The sequence below is a fragment of the Oryza glaberrima genome, chromosome 1 (assembly GCF_000147395.1).
Source record: "Oryza glaberrima chromosome 1, OglaRS2, whole genome shotgun sequence".
Classification (NCBI taxonomy): Eukaryota; Viridiplantae; Streptophyta; class Magnoliopsida; order Poales; family Poaceae; genus Oryza; species Oryza glaberrima.
This window is the reverse complement of record NC_068326.1, coordinates 19,852,306-19,869,055: the sequence shown is the minus strand read 5'-3', so window position 1 is coordinate 19,869,055 and position 16,750 is coordinate 19,852,306. Positions and strand designations below refer to the sequence as shown.

The window sequence follows — 16,750 nt, the reverse complement described above, 5'->3', positions numbered from 1 at the left end:
ACGTGCAGCTACCGAACAACCATGACGATTACAGCTTGTCTGCTTCAAGTAATCAACTCGCATTAACTTCTGAGATACAGATGGAATTTGAAAAATATGCCGCATTTTCAGTGACACATCGACGCTGTTCTTCCATTTGTTCGATCGATCGATCCATACTGATTAAATTAGTATCAGGAAATCGATCACTGTAGACTAGGAAGCAAAAGATGTCAGCATCAATCCGGGGTGGTTAGATTTAGGGCCGTAAAATTTTAACGTGTCACATCGGGCATTATATAGGGTGTCGCATGGGGTGTGCGGGCACTAATAAAAAAAACTAATTACAAAATCCGTCAATAAACCGCGAGACAAATTTATTAAGTCTAATTAATTTGTTATTAACAAATGTTTACTGTAGCATCACATTGTCAAATCATGTAGCAAGGCTTAAAAGATTTGTCTCGCAAATTAGTTGTAATTTGTGCAATTAGTTAAGTTTTTAGCATATATTTATTACTTTATGCATGTGTTCAAATGTCCGATGTGATAGGATGTAAAATTTTTGTGTGGGACTAAAGAGGACCACCAATTCTCGATGACACACATGCCATCGATGGCTCGCTAAATTTCTGATTTTGATTTTGATGCCCGCAGCAAGAACCGACATAAACGTGTTCATCCTCCGATTGGCCGCGAGAGACGAGCAATGATGATGGCTCTTCTTCTTCCTCTTCCTCGTGTTCGTTAAATCCATTGGAATTGATGTTTTTGCAGGTCTTAATCTCTCGCTACTAGCTAATTAAAAGCGTCGTGAGCTGTCTGCCGGCTCGTTCTTCTCTCATCCCCCATCTGCTCCTGCTTAATTATCTCGATTTAAGGCGCCGGCCGTTCCTATCGCTCTTAATTTTCAGATGTTTCTGTCAATCAGGAATAGTCTTCTTTTTTGTTTTTGTTTTTGTTTTCTGATAATAGGGGAGATCTTTGGAGCATGAGTTGTTTGGCTATGAAATCTGCAGCAAAAATGTACATTTTTCCTGTCATTTTCAGTGTTTTTAGAGGTGCTGTTTCTGAATAACAAACCAGAATTCCATCAAACTGGACAGACAAATTCATATAGCGGTGTATGTTTCTGAAAATTGGGGCAATAATTTGTCCGGGTTTATCATTTCTGGCATCTGAATGATCCAAGGTTGTATCTGAACATGAATTTTTTTCATGAAGTGACAGGATAAGATAATTTAGGTACATCAAACTCTCAAGATACACGTGAGGTATATCCGTATATGTGAAGACTGGTTCAATTGTCTGTGCAGCTGCCAGAAGCAAAAGAAAGTGTACAAGATAGGTCAAGGGGACTCCTTGTGTAACACTTCAGATTCAACTTACGATTTTTCTTTTACTTAAATACTTAAGATATAATCTGCATGGCATGTGTTCATCTTTCTTTGGTGCAACAACCTCTCTCAGATAAACATGATTAGTTGTGCTGGTTGAGTCAAAACACAGGATGACATATCTACAACAATATCAGAAATTAAACAGAAACCAATTAGTTTTGGTCTCATGTTGTCGAGTTAATAAAGAAATGAAATGTTCAGCTCTGCAAGTTATAGCCAAGGGAAAAAAAATCAAGAAATTAGAGGCTAAATGGTTGCTGGTTGAGGCCTTGAGGGTAACCTGTTGACTAGCTTAAATTGTGGCAACAACTAAACAGCTCCATAAAAGGAGGAACACTTTTTTCCTCTGCATATCTCCTCTCTTGTCTTCTTCTCTTCTCTCATCTGCTCTCATCATCTCCATTGCAACTTCTCTCTCCATTTGCTGCTCATATCAACTTATCAAAGGGAGGTAGGTAAGATATGCATATGCCCCACATGCTCACATGCTTGTGTTTCTTGTCTTGTTTCTTTTTTACTTTTGTTTTTGTTGTGTTACCCTGAAAGTTTAGTGGAATGAATGAGTTTTTAGCTGGGTCGGTTGAATGATTAGTTTGTTAGGTGTTTGTTTGCCATGAGTTAAGGGCATATGTGTTGTTCTTGGTCACCTGATTAGATTAGACCATGTTTTTTCTTCATTTGCAATAGTTTCGGCACATTTGGTTGGGATTCCTCCCTCAAAATTTCAGTAACTAGGAAGAAATTGGCCTGAGTTATGAATCTGTAGAAACCATGTTGCAAAACCACCATGTGTGGTCCATTTTCTTCTCTCTTAGTCCAAACAACACGTGAACTAGAATGAATTGAACCTCGCAAAAAAAAAAAAAACTAGAATGAATTGAAGAAATTTCTGGGTTTTATATACTTTTTCAGATGAAGGAGCTTGGCAGTGCTGAAGTTAGCATGAACTGCATTCCATGGCTGTTCTGAATATGATCCAGGCAGTTCTAAGAAATAAAGAAATTAATCTTAGGCAATAAAATTGATAACTAGATTTGACAGATGGTGCGATAGGTATTGGCGATTGCAACAACAATATATCAAGAGTTAATACAAATATACAGTCATCTCTTTGATTTTCTGAATCTGATTCTGGTGGATTGCTTACATTTTATCCCTTCTACATGAACTGTTGTAGTGCAAGAGGAAGAACAAAACAAGATGTTTTTTCAGAGGAAGAATTCAAAGAAAGTGAAGGACTCCAATGGATCGTCGTCGAAGAAGGACAAAGATAGCCGCGGGAAGAACATTTTCGACAGTTCCAAGGGAGGACTTGGTGCCCTTGCAGGAACTCTCCAGACAGCAAAGAATGGTTAGCCATTCCATTCATTTTTAGCAAAAGAACTACTTTACAGGAATGCTATTTATGTTGAAACAAACCTGTTCGTCCTTTTGAGTTCAAGTATTAGCCATGATAGGAAGTATCTGACATTAATAGCATGTAAGAGTTTTGACAACAATAAGGAAATATGAATGATTTGGTTTTGAACTTTGAATGCCTGTGCATGTTGTTGTATTAACAGATGCTTGGATAGTAAGATTGCTTGATTACCAACTCAATACGCTGACATTTTGTTGGCACACGTCCTGAGACAGACATGCAAATGCCCTTAAAAAGTATCAAACACAGAAAAATAGAACAGCTAATATTACTTTTTTTTATAGTGGGTAATATGCTACACACCAACACAAGAAAAATTCTGATACCCACATGAACATGTAATAATTAATCAAAGAAGAGAGAATGCACTACTTAATCAGAGATGAAGTTTTTTTTTTCTTTTTCTTTCTGCGTAAATAAAGGTTTCAGAATTGAAATGAAAAGGAGTTCGTGCCTTGCATATTTCTTCACATTAGCTGTTCAAAGTCCTAATGGACAGCAGATCATATGTTGTACTTTCAATATTGTCATGAGTCCCTGACCTTTGAAATCGATCGATAGATGCCGGAGAGAAGGCTGAAAATCTTCAAGATGATGTGAAGACAACCATCGGAGCAATCTTGCGCAGAGGATCTGGTGTTCTTGAGAAAGCCAAAGAGATTGGAGGCCATTCAGAGGCCAGCCAGTCCAAGGAACTAGGTAAATTACAGCACTACACCCAATTCAGAGTGACTTCTTCTCAATGAAATTCTTCCCATTATCTATAATAAAAAAATTAAAGTGACTTTAGAGTCCTGCATCTTACAAAATTGTATTTGAGAGGTGTTCTAGATTGATTTCTTTTCTTTGTTTTGCATGGAGAAATAGAAAAAGAATGAGTTGTTGGCGTGGTTCTAACTTTCAACTTCCAGTTGGACCCTGCACAATAATTCATAAAAGTTAATTACAGACTGAAACCAATTTTTAAGTTCAACAAAAAAAATAATACATTGGGTATTTGAAAGTACTTGGCACTGAAAAGATTAGCTCCCCAAAAAAAAAATCTACAGTAAGATTTACACTGTACCGTAAAATACAAAGTGGAAAAATGACAGATTGATGCTTTTGTTCTACAAATTAGGATGTGATAGTCCCCTAAAAAAATTGAAACGTGATAAATACCACTAGATCATGGATGGAGCTACCTAATCTTTGCATCAACATACAACTTCCCTTATTAGGTGAGATATCCTTTTCAGATATGTATGCCCCCTTGGTAGGAAATCCGCAAACCATGTAATTAGCCAAAAAAAAAAAAAAGAAGGAGAAGACATAACAGATGGTTCTTTTAGGCTTTGTTCGCAAGTTTGGGTTCCCAACCCCAACAGTATTTACGGAAAACGGAGCAGTCCATTAGTACGTGATTAATTAAGTATTTGTTAATTTTTTTCAAAAATAGATTAATTTGATTTTTTTTATAAGCAACTTTCGTATAGAAACTTTTTACAAAAAAACGTACCGTTTAGCAGTTTGAAAAGCGTGCGCGCAGAAAACGAGTGAGAGGGGTTGGGAAAAGGGGGCATCCGAATACACCCTTAGAAGGTAGTAGTTTCCACTGATCATTTGATTCAGATCATGAGAATCAGTAGGTAACACATTTTCAATAGAAAATGACTGAAAAGTTTTGGTTCAAATAGATAAACCACGGGAAACACCAAAGGAACACAGGCTGGTTGTTCTCCAATGAAACCATGATGAACTGTGCAGCAAAACCCAGATGCTTAAATCTGAGAAAATGCAGAGGTGAACATGGAAAATGACTAACAACCAAAATTATGAGAAAAATTGACTAAGTTCTAATAATCACATGTAGGATTACTATTTGGAGTGTCCAGAGACCAAATTATGGTTTGCATTTGAGTATTCCTTCATTTTTGCAGAATTGCAGTTCCCTAGCTTCAGAAGAATAGGTCACCTAGCCTATAGGATTACTTAGCTTTACTTCAAAGTAAAAGCTACTTTTGTGCACAATGATTATCTGGGATGTTGGGCATGTGTGGTTGAGGAAGTAGTACCTGATACCATTTTCCAGCTTTGCTTTTGTCCATAAAGAGAGCTGTTCATACAAAAGAATCACAACTAATTCACTACACATCTCATACCCAAAAGATCATTGCTAGCTAAATACAGGAAATATATTTTTATTTTAAATTCCTAAGAGACAATTACAGCTCAAGCAACATGTTCTTGTGTCCTTCCTTGGCCTCCATGTGACAGATGATTAGGTTGACCTTAGTACAACCAAACCCTCAACTCAGCTCAACTATTCCAATTTCCAACCAAGAAACCAGAAAACAAAATCCTAAATAGCACAGGATCCAACTATTATTCCTCATGCTCTTCTCTTAGGTTCTCTTAGGATCAAGTAAAACAAATAAAAATTCAGAGAAAATAAAATAATAACAATAAAAAAGCATCATCCTTTATGGTATTTGATTGAGCCAGTTGGAGCAATGAGCCAATGACACTCTGTCAAAACCACATCGTGCAAGCCACACTGCAAAATCATCCTCGACCAACCACAATCAATGCCTGCAATTTGCCGGTGTCAATTTAGCTGTCACTCTCCAGCAACTGCCCTACCATGTATGATGCTCCTGTATTCTGTCTGTATATATATATCATACAGCACCATTAGCCTTTTTTAATCCAGATCAAGGGGCTCCATTAGTGCACCTATACAGAGACCCGAAACCAACAGCTCAGAATTTCTCTGTCTTCTCATTCACATTGAAAGCTTGAAGCTTTCAGTCTTCTCTTCTGCAGCTCTGCTTAGCTTCCCCTGATTATCCCAAAGCTTCAGTTCCATCTAATCAGCAGCTTTGAACTGGTAAATGACTGTCTTTCTCTTTGCTTCGATTGATCCAAGACGTAAGATGAGATATTTTTGTTCTTGCAAGCTTTGTTTTCCTTTTCTTTTACTTCGCTTTGACTGCATGATTGTAAGGGGATTGGACTCTCCTGCTTATATTTGGGAAGCATAGAGTGCTTTCCTTTCAATTTTATTTGTGACTGGGTGGTTCTCACCCTGGTTTGTGTTGATTAATGATGATTGCTTGATTGGGGTTCGCTGATACAGTAAATCGGGTTTTGCTAGAGGATTTGGAAGAACATAGGACGAGTGTGATTCTTGATCACTCCACTTTGTTGTTGATTATAGTTCTTGTCTGAATTTCTTGTCATATAAGTTCTGCAGGAATTTTGTTCTATCCAGTCACTTCTTAATTCAGTTCTTGTTTACCTCCTTACTATCCATGAATTCTCATACCCAGTTAGAATTTATATATGTTGTTTCTGAATTTATATATGCAAACATTGTGCTTTGCAGTTTCTTGATAGCATAACAAGAGGCCAATCTATACGCCATGTTTTCTATGCTCCTGAAAATTGCAGTCAGAAACAAGCGTCTTTTGTATCAGTAGTAACATTCTTATTGTCATCTTAGCAGATGCAATTGACAAACCTGAAGAATCTTTTGTGATGTTCCTGACATTAAAATGCTAAGGATAGGCTTTTCTGTTACTCTTCTGACCACATAGCATTCCCTGATAAGAACTCTTGTTGAATTTTCACAGAGCAAGGAAGTGAAGAACAAGGAAAGAAAGATATGGAAGCCTTAACCAAAGTCATGGACAAGGTCAAGGAAGTGAAGAGTAACCCAGAAGTGGTGGAGAAGCTGGACAAGGTCAAGGAAGACATCAGCAGCCTTGCTCATGCTTTACATCTGGGAAAACATGGTAAATCTTTCTTTTGAGATGTCTTATTTCCTAGGATAGGATAATCATATTTCTGACAACTATATGGTTGCATGATAAGTAGGCATTTCATTATTTACGCGTATTCCCGAAAAAGGAAGCACATCTCATTGTCACAAATAGAACTATAGAAGCACTTGCATTGTGTATAATCTGAACATCCAAAACCTGAATATTAACTTTTCTTACATCTTTTCCCATAATTTTACACATGATCAAAAGATAAGGAACATGAATCTGAGGAGAAGGCAAAGGAAGGTGAGACTGCGAAAAGGGCCGACGAGGGCGCCTCTGCCAGCAAGTCTGAAGATTCAGATGTGGTAGTACAAGCTGTGGAAGAGATTCAGGCCGTTGTCACAGCTGTGCAGCTGCACACAGAAGGAGCTGCAGCTGAAACTCCCAATGAGGCTGCTGCTGCTGAAACTTCAGCAGGAGAGAAGCCTGAAGAATCAAAGAGAGATGTAGAGAAGGATGATCCGTCGAAGCGGCTCGACTTCAAGGGCTTCTTTGCCATGATATTTGAGAGGTGCTGCAACCCTGGGAACAAGAAGAAAGATTAAGCTTGGAAGAAAATGATGTGGATTTTTTTTGTTTTTTTGTTTTTGTGTGTGTGTTCTTGGAGACTGAAGAATGATGTGCATGGGATTGTGGGATGGTGTACAGTTTGCAGTTTGTGTGTTTTCTTCAGAGTTAATTGTCTGCTTTTGGTGTTTTATCCTTTTATGTGTTGATGGATGTATGTCAAAGAGTACTTTGTGAAATTCTTGTTAGCCTTGTGAGCTTGATCTTATTTATGTGAATGAAAGAATTTATTTATTTATTTTAAAAAAGGGCTTCCTGTGCTTAGAACAAAAATGCAATTCCTTTGGTTAGAATGATGGTCTGAATTGAAGCTGTGGATTAACAAAACACTGAACCATTTCCTTATTTATTACTCCTCTAAATGATGTGTAGATTGTGTGATTGAATTTCAGTGGCAACTAGTTTACGCCCTGTTCCTTTTTTACATTATCATGGGCGCACTTCCCAGGTTTCATTTGTAACCTTAAATATTATCACAAAATCAGATAAATCTATCATCCATTCATCTATTCAGACAAGAACTGGAAGTGCCAAAGAGAAAATCAACCAAATGAAGCTCCAGAGGCTGATTAAATTTAAGAGCCACATGGTGTTTACCCTTTCATATTTCATGACCTCTGCTTCCAAAATATTACTTACAAATAGTTGATGTATTAAGTAGAAAATACAGAAAAGGGATCTCTAATTATGGTTAATACTAGCATATGTACAACCCATGCAGGGTACTCTCAGTTGCAACATTTGATCAAATTGTATAATACAGGTAGCACATTCAATACACAAGCTTATCCAAGTCTACAGTAACTCAAATGACTATCATTATTTACAAATCAAACAGTTAATTACGACTTATCTCCCTCCTATGCAACATAGCGATAGAATTTATGATTGAAAATACAACGCCACCGGGTGGAGTTTATTGAATTCACTTTGTCCTGATACAATTAGGCCAGTGCCGTTTCATGCGTTACCAGACGATTGATAAAGTCTCTCTCGGGGTGGCACTCTCAGCAAATTCTTCATCATGTCATATGTTGTGAAACCAATAGCAACCGAAGGGACGACCTGAAAACATGATAAGTTCATATTTTGGATATCACTGCATATTTAAGATCAGTTTGAAATGAGCATCTCTGTTGTCCCTATTCTTCAATAGATGCACATAACTGAAACAGAATAAAAGCGACCTAGTACACTTCCTTTTTTATTTCGCCTTCTCTCTCTAGGAAACTCAGTTGGGATTATTACCTTCACATAGTTAAGGCTTAGGCCAGCGAAGAGTTGCCTCCACCCCTGGCACCTAATAATGAGTGCTAGACCCTGAAATGTCCCTCTTATACGGAAGGCATCGTTCGCATTATGGGGCTGCTTATTCTGAACCTGAACGCAGGACAGGTGAAGAATTAATCAGGCATTGCAATCTAAATTATAACGCACAGATTATCTTTGACTGAGAGTTTAATTTGTACCTGCATCTGTCTTCGGACAACATCCAGTGGATAAGTGAGGGTTTGCCCAAAAAGACCAGCTAAAGCACCACAAGAGAGTTTCAATACAACAGATCTCTTGTAATCCTCTGGAACTCGCGATTTCAGGTCTTCATATATATAGAATTTTAGTCCAGCATATGGTAGGATACCGATCAGAGTTGGGCCTGAGATTGATTAGAAGAAAAAATTTTAACACAACTGTACACGGACTAAATAAATTCTAAGATAATATCTCAATACAAATTTTCCCTTCTAGTACAGTAACCACAATAACGAGGAATTTCATATACAAAGGTTTCAGCATACAAATGGTGTTAATTTATTGTAAGCTACAGTCATATATGGCATCCTGGCAACTGTCTTTTAGATCACCAAAATAGAGTCTTGATTCATTGGAACTAGAAGGTGACTAAACGATGGTGCCTTTGTTTTAGAATACACTGCAATTCTGCATGCTTATGGGTCATTAATCTGAGCTTGCTGAACAGAAAACTTGAAACAGAAGGTGGATTTTAGGTCCTATGTGGATATGAACCTATTTTGGTTTGTCTGCCTGCTTACTTAGAAAATCCTTAGATGTGCAACATGTTGGAACAAGTGTGCCAGCAAAAAAAATTGTGCAAAATGTGTTTCGTCTTTTTGTAGTACACATTGTTTTTTGAAGGGCATAAGTGCCCAAAATGACCAAAAAGAAAACATAGGTTCATGTACAATCAGTTGTTCATTTTGATTTCTTCCTTGATGCAGTCTAAAGAAAGCTGCAGAACATGCGCAGCACTAGATTATGCAGACTATGCAACAATGCAGCAGATCAGAAGAAATATGATATTATGTTACGCTCACACTAACAAACCTAAAGATGCTAACCTCAACCATAGCAAAGGGAGTTGTCAGACAGGACGTACCTACTCCACGGTATAAAGCTCGTGCGCCTCCTTCCTTGTAAACAGTTTTGAAAACGTCCTTGATACCACCATATGCTGGCTGTCTACCAGCATTTCCCAAAGCATTGCCAGGTTGGCCCACATTTGAAACCTAGAGCAATTATGAAGAAAATTATTACATACAATCCATGGCCAATGGCTCCTTAGCAAGGATGGCATCACAGAAACTACTAATATTTGCTGGAAAATACTAGCGAACTACTAATGCTGATTGTCGAATAATTTCAGTGATAGTTCTACTGAGAGAGATTCTTGACTACTAAAGATGACAATCAACAAAGCATTAGGATGGGCATGCAATACCTGATATGCCAGCTTTGTCCTAGCAAGGTCTAATGGGTAGGTACATAGAACTGCAGTCCCACCTGCGGCTGAGCCAGCCAATAGATCAACCACAGGCCCTGTACCCACTGATGGAGCAAAATTATTCAATATCCAGCACCGATACTGCTCATAAGTCATGTAATGCAATGCCGCATATGGAACAATCCGAAGCACACTGGCGCCATTCCCCCTTCATGAACAGTAAGTAACACGAAATAAAAATTAAGATACTAAATTGAGCAGCCAGAGCCTGAGGTAAGGTATTTTCTCCATGTAACTTACTTGTAGAAGCCTCGAATTCCCTCATACTGCCACAGCTTCCTCAATGATTGGAGGATACCAAGGGATTGAAACCCATGAGTTCTGGTCTAGAAAGCAACAGCATACGTACACTCAGAAATTGGCATAAGCCAAGATGTCATTCAGCTACCACATAATAATGAAATGGAACTCTGAGCAGTTCAAACCTGCAGTAAGATCTTGACCCTCTCCAGCGGCGCTACCGCAGTCTTTGCGAATGCACCGGCTGCACCCCCGGCGATAAGCTCCTTGGCGTATACCGGGAGCAAGTCCAGCGCGCAGGCATTCACCTGCGCGGCCGTTGAGGCGGAGGAAAAAGTGGATTCCTGTGAGGAACCCATCTCTTCTCCCCCAACTTGACAGGCAGATCAGAATGCGTATTATCTGCCCTCCCCACCACCACTAACATTAACATTAAATCAACTCAGTTGCCAAGGATATCTTTACAGTGCCGGAATCTCCCAATAGGATATGCTCCCGCAATCGGCAATCCAAATGGAAAACCAAATCCCTAATAACCTAACCTTTTTTAGTCTGCGTCCGTCCTAACCACTTGCGCTAATAGCCGCGTGAATAGGTTTAATCGAAGGATAAGCTAGAATCTCGCAGGAAAGAGGAAAACGCAAAGCGGAATCCAATCTCTACGCTCCCCAAAGGTAATAAACTAAATCGGAGATAGCTGTTGTAGCATAAGCTGCAAACCCATATGAAACAACGCATTCACCTCCGAAATCGCCAGCTCCTTCTGATCATCAAGGAAAGCAACAACTGTACAGTGGTTGCATCAACAGAGAGGAATCGATCCAGAATCTAGCGGAATACTGGTAGTAGGCAAATCAATTAACCAGATCTCGCGGAGAGGGTCCGGCTCCCCCGGTGGCGATCGCAGGGAGGCAGCGATCCCTCTCCTCTCCTAGCCCATCGGCGGCGGCAGCGGCCTAGGCGCCGCGGCGGGGAGCGGAGGAGAGAAGGGTGGTGGTGGTGGTGGTCGGCGGCGAGGTGGAGCTCCCTGGCATCCAAGTGGCGGCGAGGATTTGCGCGGGGAGGAAGAAGAGTGATAGGACTACTCATCAAATGCGGAGGATTTTGCGGGGAGCAGAGGGCACAGGGTTCGATCGAGAGAGTTCGAGAATTCGAGATCGAATCCGCCGAGGAGGAGGAGAGCTGCGGTGCGGTGCGGCCGCGAGCGAATCGGGAGGAGGAATGCGTGTGTTGCTTGTTTCGCGCTGGCAGTGGCGTACTGGCATCGCGTGTGTGGGGAGGACGACGTGGGGGACGGTCACGGTCAGGCCCGTGCTGCTGCTGCTGCTGCTGATGGAGGAAGGGGAAAGGGAGAAAGGTGGGGGCGGTTCCGCGTGCAAAACGCGAACGTGTAGCGCTGTAGCAACCACGCTAGTCACTCCCCCACCCTTTCCTCGCAGGAATCGCAGGCAGCAGCGACAGCGATGTAAAATGAGAGAGGATCTAAAATGTGTGAATTAAAGTAGAGGGTACTAAAGATAATCTTTTTATCGAAGTATAGGTTCTACTGTGTATTACTCCCTCCATCCCAAAATATTTGACGCCGTTGACTTTTTTAAAAATGTTTGACTGTTCGTCTTATTAAAAAAAATTAAGTAATTATTAATTCTTTTCCTATCATTTAATTTACTGTTAAATATGCTTTTATGTATACATATAATTTTACACATGTCACAAAAGTTTTTGAATAAGATGAACGGTCAAACATATTTAAAAAAGTCAACGGTGTCAAACATTTAGGGATGGAGGGAGTATATTACAAGTAGTGGTATCAAGTCTTAGCAAATAGCAAACCATCTCTTACCGTAGAACTGACACTCTAAATAAATAAGAATAATAATCCTTTTTTACATGGTGGCAGCCTGCCAGGCAACCGTTACAATCTACATTGTCTACAAATACGGCGGGTAAAATTGTTGAAGCAACGGTAATCCCTTTTCCTCATAGGAATCACATGCAGCGAGAGCGATGTATTGAGAACATCATCATGTGGGTTTTATGTCACTGTGCTAGCGTGTGATTACACTGTTCACGGATAAATGACGAGGATGCATAGAAACGAGTGTCCATCCAGCTAGAAGATTCTCGTCTACGTAGGCCACTATCGTGCTCCCACGAAGCCACTTGTATCTTGGCGAAGGCATGGATGCCATGCTGCTAGCGAAGTGTCCTAGCGTAGGGCAACGTTCACGCGGCTGAGAAATTTCAGGTCATCCCCATCCATCACCATCCCCAAAATATGTGATATGCTCGCGCAACCAAGCCATAGAGGACTACCATACATCAACTGCCATAAGCATATCATCGTCGGCTCGAGGTGCGTTGTCACCGAGACAACTCCGTCGTGCCACGATGGATGGGTAAGAAGATCGCAGTAGCTGAGAAGACCACAACTTGGTGACGGGGAGCGTGTGGTCAGAGCGGGGTAGGAAGGGGTGGTGGCGGCGGGTGGTGTCGTCATCGATGACGGGAGTAGGGGCCAGAAGGGAATGACGGAGAGGTGATGACCCAATCTACCCCATACTGCGGGGAGCTCATTGACCGCCATCCTTATTGGCTTCTTCCGCACCGAGATGGTGGCATGGTGCCGGCGCCAACTACGGGTGGAGGATGGTGATGGTAAGAGGAGTAATATTTTATATTATTTTGTAGTTTTGAGGGTGTTGAGTGTAATGTTTCGGAGTACTAGTGCAATAGAAGGGGCTAAAATACAAAATATTTATTGGTCCCACCCGTTCGTTTCTCTTCCATTGGAGATTTTTCAGGACAAGTGGAATAAGATAATTCATTAGCACATGTTTAGTTAAATATTAACTATTATAAATTTTAAAAAATAAATTTATTTTAAAAGCACATCATTTAATAGTTAAAAAACATGCTAACAGAAAATAAAAAAGGTTGATACTGTGGCGAATAGACGAGTAGAGTGAACACGAGGAAAGGCATCTATAAAAACATATTCCCCATTTGTCCTCCTAAAATGAGCTGGATGGGCTGAATCTTGATGGACTTTTAAGCCCACTCAGCTATTTCCCTTTTCTCACAAAACATTTCTTTCTTTCTGTTTAGGTCCAAATCTACACGTAAATTCAATCTTTTTTTCAATTCTTTTTTATGCCACTTACTAATACTAGTGATCTATTGAAATATTTTTTTCTGAAATCGATTGTTCCCAGATAATCAGCATGATTAATCTGCTAGCTAGCTTCGCACGTGCACAACATCTAGCTTTCTCTGCTATTTCTTAGCTAGTTTGACTTAACACACGTTGTACGTGTAGCGTGCAAGACTTGGTCAAGATGGCACAACATAATTCTTATTTAAACATGTAAATGAACATATATATTGGCACGCATGTGGTAGAGCCCTTGAATATTCAAACATACTACTCCAGAATGCGTACACGTTAATTAAGGATATATCGACACCTGGCTCATCTAGATGACATGCATCAATCGACTGATTAATTATTAAACACGTAAGTGTAGCACAGGTAAAGATCTAGCGAAAGACATATATAGCTACAGTTAGCTAGTCGCTGCCAAAAAAAAAAAAGGGTAAGCTCGGTAAGTCAAAGTCTAGCGTCGCACGTGTTTGTGTACGTGTGTGTATGCGTGTAACAGCTAAATACTACCTCTTATAATAGATGACGCCATTGACTTTTTCTCACATGTTTCACCATTTGTTTTATTCAAAATTTTTATGTAAATATATAAGATATAAATCACACTTAAAGTACCATGAGTGATAAAACAACCCATAACAAAATAAATTATAATTACGTAATTTTTTTAATAAGACGAATGGTCAAATATGTGAGAAAAAATCAACGGCGTAATCTATTAAAAAACGGAGGAAGTATATAGTAGTATAACTCGAGTGCGCGTTCCCATTTTATTGAAAAAAAACAATGTTGAACGAAATGCACTTGTATAAGTTATGCATTTTTGAAAATGCCCAAAGGGCCTGTTTGGTATAGCTCTAACTCCTAAATATAACTCCAGGAGTTGAGTCTGGAGTGGAGTTGTGGAGCTGCCTAAACCCAGCTCCACAACTCTAGTACATTTTGTGAGAGAGCTCCACCCAACTCCACTCCTAGTTTTAGTGGAGCTGAAACTGTTTGGCTGTGCTCCAGCTTCAAGAGGGGTGGAGCTGGAGCTATGCCAAACAGGCCCAAAAGCTTCAAATATGAAGTAGGAGTTCAAATAGGGGGTCTCAAACCGACCGAGGATATTTGTGAACAATCTTTCAGTAATCTCCAATCAAACTTCGGGAAGCTCTCATTCAAGAAGCACGGTTTCCCCCCCCAAAGTTTCCACAGTGTTCTGGCTGAAACCAAAAGAAAACTGGAGCTCAACACTCAATCATCGTTGCATTTGGCACCTTTTCGAATAAACGTGGTTGCAAAATAACCTCGGTTCTAACATCTATTTTCTTAGCTATGAAACTCCTTTCTTTTTGAATCCATTCAACTAACTATTCTGTATTGTTTGTTTTCCTCTCTATTTCAAAACTAAGTGGAAAAATAAAATCCAACATATTTTTTTAAGAAAATTTTCAATCAAGTAATAAAAAACAGAGAGATAACTAAAGAATACAATCCATGTTGGATTATCAACAAACTAGTCTCTAAACCGCGCACTGCAAAGCTATTATATTAATATTTATATACTAAGTCTTTTTTTAGATAATTAAAGGGATTTTTCTTGATATGGTACATTTGAAATTAATAATATCGAGTTGTATTAGGGTTGAGTCTTAGTGCTAGCTTTTTCATGTATTAATTTATAAGGTTAAGATTCAAAATCAATAAAAACTAAGTTCTATTCGAATTGGTAGATTTGACATGATTTAATAAATTTCAAAATTCTTAATTAATAATACCGAGTTGTATCCGGTTAATTTTGGGGTCTCAATTATAATATTTTTCATGTTTTCACTATTTTATAAAATTCAGAATCAATAATTGCAAAATTTACTCAATATGGTGGAGTCCTACCTGCAGCTTTTCATGATTTGATAGTCCTAAATTCATACTCCTATACTAATCGGTTAGTTTTAATGTGGCCCGTGATGTAAAATACGTAGATCATGATAATATAATTCATCTAGTTATCTTTAGAACAAATTAAAAAAACAATTTGTACACATATACATTTTTCTGGCTCATAATGTTCTATCATCTAGTATTAATGGATCACCGTCAAGGTAGGTACCCTTAGTGAAGAAATTTTACGGTCCATAAGAAAATATACCAAAGTTTTATACTAAAGAATTTGGTATCTTAGATATGGATTGGGATTCGGTGACATTACTCCGGTGACATTCCCCGTGACATTGAGTCACTGACGTGTGGGTCCCACGTGGGTCCCACATGTCAGTGACTCAATGTCACCGAGAATGTTACGGGGAAATGTCACTGAATCTGCATCCCTTAGATATACCAAGTGTTACACAATTTAAAATTGTGGTATCTTCCAACAACTTCTCAAGAATAGTAAAATTACCCTATTCTAAAAAAACAGCTGATCTCCATGTCTTTTAACATGGGTGGGTGATTGTAGTGTACGTACTAATGGTGTGATGGTAGGGAATCGAGGTGGCAAGGCGACCGGTAGAGACGACGCGACGAACAAGTCGGCGAGGTGCACCCGTGGAGGTGATGCGGCGGGAGCTGCTGGTGATGGACACGCGGTGCACGGCGGTGGAACCAACGCCGTTGTGGCCAAATATTCAACCCCACCTCCCCTGCAACTGGATTCGGTGCCCCCATGCCGGATTTGGCTGGAGTAGCGGAGCAATGGTAGTGAAAGGACAGCAATCGCAGACAGCAAGGAGTTCACGGCATGGCAGCAACGGCATGTGACGGGTGCTGGTGAGGTTGATATGAAAGGATGAGGTTGCCGACTGAGATGGTGGCCGGTGTGGGTGACGGTGGCATGGGCTACGGGAGGCAGCGTTGGCGGCACAAAAGACCTGACGAAGGCGGGTCTAGGGTGGTCGGCAGTGGAGTTGCGAGTTGGTAGAGTTGTTTGGGTGGCTGAACTCTAGAGTGGCAATGACAGGTTGAGAGGGCGCCGTTGGTGAAAGCCTAGCTCGGGTTTTCTTGAGTCAGCAACGACAATGTCATCAGACACCATAACAACCCCCTCCCCCTCGCCCCTCTTGGGGCATTATTGAGCGGCCACCCTTCGTCTCCCTGGTAGGACCATCTAGGTGAAAACCTAGTCTAGATGGACGGGCGACAGTAGCACCTAAGGTGTCATAACCTTGCCTTGGAGGTCTTGTCCCTGCCTTTATCGCCTTCTCTCGGTTTGGTCACCGGTGGTTCTTGGTTGTCATCATCAGATTGGCGCGAGGGACGAGTGGATCTCCTTCTCTCTCGCCCTCTCGCTCTCCTTAGCCCTTCTACGAGAAGATAACTGAAAACTCGTCGATGATCTTTTGCGTGGAGTCAGTGTCTGGGGAGGAGGGGGGAGAGGAGGGGCATCTTCGA

At 40.3% G+C, this 16,750-nt stretch overlaps 2 protein-coding genes across 3 annotated transcripts; one reads left to right on the top strand and one right to left on the bottom strand.

The window, feature by feature from the left end:
- Positions 1 to 1,694: 1,694 nt before the first annotated feature.
- LOC127781318 (uncharacterized) lies at positions 1,695 to 7,308 on the top strand. 2 transcript variants are annotated; one of them, XM_052308268.1, is made up of 5 exons: positions 1,695 to 1,830; positions 2,557 to 2,730; positions 3,361 to 3,498; positions 6,414 to 6,575; positions 6,816 to 7,308. In XM_052308268.1, the coding sequence occupies exons 2-5, from the start codon at positions 2,580 to 2,582 to the stop codon at positions 7,151 to 7,153; spliced, it is 789 nt and encodes a 262-aa protein (XP_052164228.1). In that variant the 5' UTR covers positions 1,695 to 1,830; positions 2,557 to 2,579; the 3' UTR covers positions 7,154 to 7,308. The 2 variants fall into 2 exon arrangements, with proteins under 2 accessions (XP_052164228.1, XP_052164220.1); XM_052308260.1 differs by having other exon boundaries at positions 1,695 to 1,834.
- A 436-nt stretch (positions 7,309 to 7,744) lies between these two features.
- Positions 7,745 to 11,524, bottom strand: LOC127781308 (mitochondrial carrier protein CoAc1). Its single transcript, XM_052308248.1, has 7 exons — positions 10,401 to 11,524; positions 10,216 to 10,301; positions 9,913 to 10,123; positions 9,571 to 9,700; positions 8,645 to 8,829; positions 8,424 to 8,555; positions 7,745 to 8,240 (listed from the first exon to the last, which is right to left on the bottom strand). Exons 1-7 carry the CDS (start codon positions 10,572 to 10,574, stop codon positions 8,136 to 8,138), a joined length of 1,023 nt encoding a protein of 340 aa, XP_052164208.1. The 5' UTR covers positions 10,575 to 11,524; the 3' UTR covers positions 7,745 to 8,135.
- Between the last annotated feature and the right edge of the window lie 5,226 nt (positions 11,525 to 16,750).